Genomic DNA, 3380 nt, shown 5'->3' with positions numbered 1-3380 from the left:
AAAAACATAAAAGCAGCAAAACATACTATTGATAAGTCTTGTCTGTGTATCCAGATCCTAATTATATCTGTGTGTCATAGACCTCCAGTGGTGTCCAAAAACTATTTTTCTTCATTGCAACGATCATTGGAACTATTATGTATGTTGAGTGGATCACACAAACATCATCCTACTTTCTCCTGTTAGAGTAACGCTTGTTAATATTTAAAGGTCCGGTGTGGAACATTTAGGAGGATCTATTGGCAGAAATGCAATATAATATTCATATCCCACAAACCAAACACTAGATGCAGATAGGGCCACCATAGTTTCTCCTACACACTCTACAGTCTGCCCTCATTCGCAGGTGGTCAAATACAGACGCGAGCAGTGTTCAGTTAGTTTAAATCTACAGTCCTATACACTGGTCCTTTAAAATGAAACCATATATCTGTGTCCTGTTTTTATAGATTTCCATCTTTAATAGAAATGAATGGGCCTGGGGCTGAGTGATCGAAGAGACAAAGTACTGAGAGACTAACACACATTTGATATGTGGATGAAAACCCATCAGCCTTTTTAAATTTAAAGAGCTTAGCAAGATAATTCTCCAAAGAGAGAATTAAGTAAATAAACAATAAACAATACTTAAAGAAGAAAAGAGCAACTGAGGAGAAAATGAAAACATGAATAAAATCATAATATAAGCTAGTGCTCGAGGACGACAGACAACAAAAGTATGTTTTCCAAAAGGCATTAACATCGAGCAGAGACTCCGGGGATGTAGAAAGCAGCGTGGAGCTTCACTCGTTAACAGACTTTTGTTTTTTCGCTCCCCGCAGCAACAAAGGCATGGAGCACCTCTACAGCATGAAGTGCAAGAACAAAGTGCCTCTGTACGACCTGCTGCTGGAGATGCTGGACGCTCACCGCATCCACCGCCCAGACAGACCAGCTCAGTCCTGGTCCCAGGCTGACGGAGAGCCTCCCTTCACCATCACCACCAACAACAACAACAACAACATCAGCAGCGGCGGCTCCTCCTCCTCAGCTGGTTCCAGTTCAGGACCCCGAGTCAGCCACGAGAGCCCGAGCAGAGGCCCCACATGTCCGGGTGTCCTGCAGTACGGAGGGTCCCGCTCCGACTGCACCCACATCCTATGAGACAAAGCACAGATCAAGCAAGAGCGGAGGTCAATAGTCATTTTTATGGATGGCGCGTGTGGCACAGAATTATTTGAGTTAATTTTATGAGGTAATTATTTATAAATGAAATGCTTTTATAGTTGTAGCTGTTTAGGGAGACGTTATTTTTTCCTTTTGCACTTCTCCGGTTCGTTTTGAGCTTCAATGCTGTTAATCTTCTATGCTGCCTTTCATAATATCTGTGATTCTGAGTCCATCTCTAACAGCTTTACAGTGCAGCTTTCTATTTACAGGCGTTGGGTCATATTGTGGCACTCTTGTCAGCTACGGTGATTTGAGATGACGAGCAGCTAATTGTTTTTCTTTGTATTCGCTTCAACCAAAGTGCACTTCCTCTTGGGTTTAAGGGGCTGTTGGGCATTATTTTTACTTTTACATTTTAAGGATGATTACACACTAAACTATGATAAAACTGCTTAAAATCAGTGTAATTTATTTTGTCTTTAAATTCCAACGTCATAAAGGACTTAAAACGTCAGGTATCGTGTCTTATGCACAAACAGTTTTTAACTTGATATATTTGTGGATAAAATTATTAATGATGGACTAATGAAAGGATATATATGTTGAATTTTGAATAGTTAAAAATTGCACGATCAAATCCTCGAGCACTGATTACATAATGAAGGAAGCCAAGCTTTATTGTTGGGTAACTTCGCCCTGTCTTCAGCTTTTTGTGTATAGTGGGTTTGTTTCTATATGCTTACTGGCACCAAAGTTTTGTTCTTGATTTTGTTGTCTTTATGTGTGTGTGTGTGTGTGTGTGTGTGTGTGTGTGTGTGTTTCCTGTTGGGGACCTTTTCTGTGACCAGTTGTCCTCATGAGGACAAAAGGCCAATCCTAATGCAGCAAATTGTCATATCTGAGGTTCTGGCTTTCCACAATTAATGAAGTCAATGGAAAGTCCTAACAACAAGGATAGCTGCACAAACGTGTGCGTGTGTGCGTGTGAGAGAGAAATCTGAGGCAATGAGCTACGAATGACTCCGAGCTGATTTGATTTTTGTGTCGATGCAGTTGTTTAACATTTCAGCCCCATCAAAGCTACAACCGGTTACTATTCATCCACTAATTCAGTGATTACATGTTGAGTTTGGCTGGATTTACACACCCGTTTATCATAATGTTGTAATATGTGTTTTCATTTTCTTTTTAAAATGAGCAAATCTTATCCGACTGTTAAGAAATATCAGCTCTAGATACAATCAGGTGTTTATTATTAGCTGCTATACACGTCTAGATACCGCTGTAATAGTTTGGTTTATGTCCCCAAAGCTCTAAGTGACGTAATCAAATAACTTTGATCCGTCTGATCCCAAATGTATTCAATGTATAATCACAAAGAAAAGCAGAAAATCCTCAAGACCTCCTTTTACAAAACGCTTCATATTTACATTATTTAATTAATCAGAATAAAACATTATAATAAAACATGAAAAATTAAATGATTTGAAAAATGTCCACATGCTTTAGGTCTAATTAAACATCTCTGTGATAAAAAAGCACATTGCTCCTAATTAAATCTTCTTTCTTTGATGATATCGTGGTCAAAGCACAATAAGTGAAATTGACCTTTGGTCTGTGAAGTACACAAATATAAAAATATACTGAGACCAACAGTTGACTGACCTGTAGAGAATGCAGGTAATGATGCTGCCAGAAAAATAAAAACTATACAAAGGTGCAGTCTTAAGTTGTCAGATCTGATCTGTGCCAGAGGACTACAGAAAGCCTCCATAGAGGATCAGAGAACTGAATTTGTCCACTCGAGCTGTTCAGTGTAAGTCCAGTCAAACCCGACCTGATTGTCATTTGTTTACTGTGCATAAAAAATAAAAGCATTAATTGGGAAAGAAAAATATTATCACCGTGTTTTCTCTCAAAGTTTGTATCCCAGAAATCAAGTGGAAGAATTCACAGAAGTAAATATTTCATGTTTTATTATTTGCAAAGAGAGTATTCTTCATGAAGTCGGCATTAGCAAACTGTACATACATAAATAACCATTTTCATATTTCATCATTTTTTTGTTGTTGTTTTTTACAGATTCAGTTTTAAACATCGCAGTGATTCCGACGTCTCGTCACCGCAGAATAATTATCGCAGTTATTACAAAGCACGCTATTCCAGGTCACAGCCGTTTACTAAAACACTACCAGTGATTGTTTGGCTTTCTTTAAAAGCAAAAGTGTGAG

General features: G+C 38.5%; 1 protein-coding gene across 1 annotated transcript in view; it reads left to right on the top strand.

Annotated features, from left to right (window-relative positions):
- The window catches only part of esr1 (estrogen receptor 1), a gene marked incomplete in the record, with an annotated part of 8151 nt that extends 5585 nt beyond the window's left edge, over positions 1–2566 (top strand). The window contains 1 exon segment of the mRNA XM_035679009.1: positions 822–2566. Within this exon segment, the coding sequence (XP_035534902.1) occupies positions 822–1143 (322 nt within the window).
- Between the last annotated feature and the right edge of the window lie 814 nt (positions 2567–3380).

This window comes from Morone saxatilis, unplaced genomic scaffold (genome assembly GCF_004916995.1).
Source record: "Morone saxatilis isolate NCDOM2014 unplaced genomic scaffold, NCSU_SB_2.0 Contig7, whole genome shotgun sequence".
Taxonomy (NCBI): Eukaryota; Metazoa; Chordata; class Actinopteri; family Moronidae; genus Morone; species Morone saxatilis.
The sequence above is the reverse complement of the archived record's forward strand: the minus strand, read 5'-3'. Positions and strand labels throughout refer to the sequence as shown.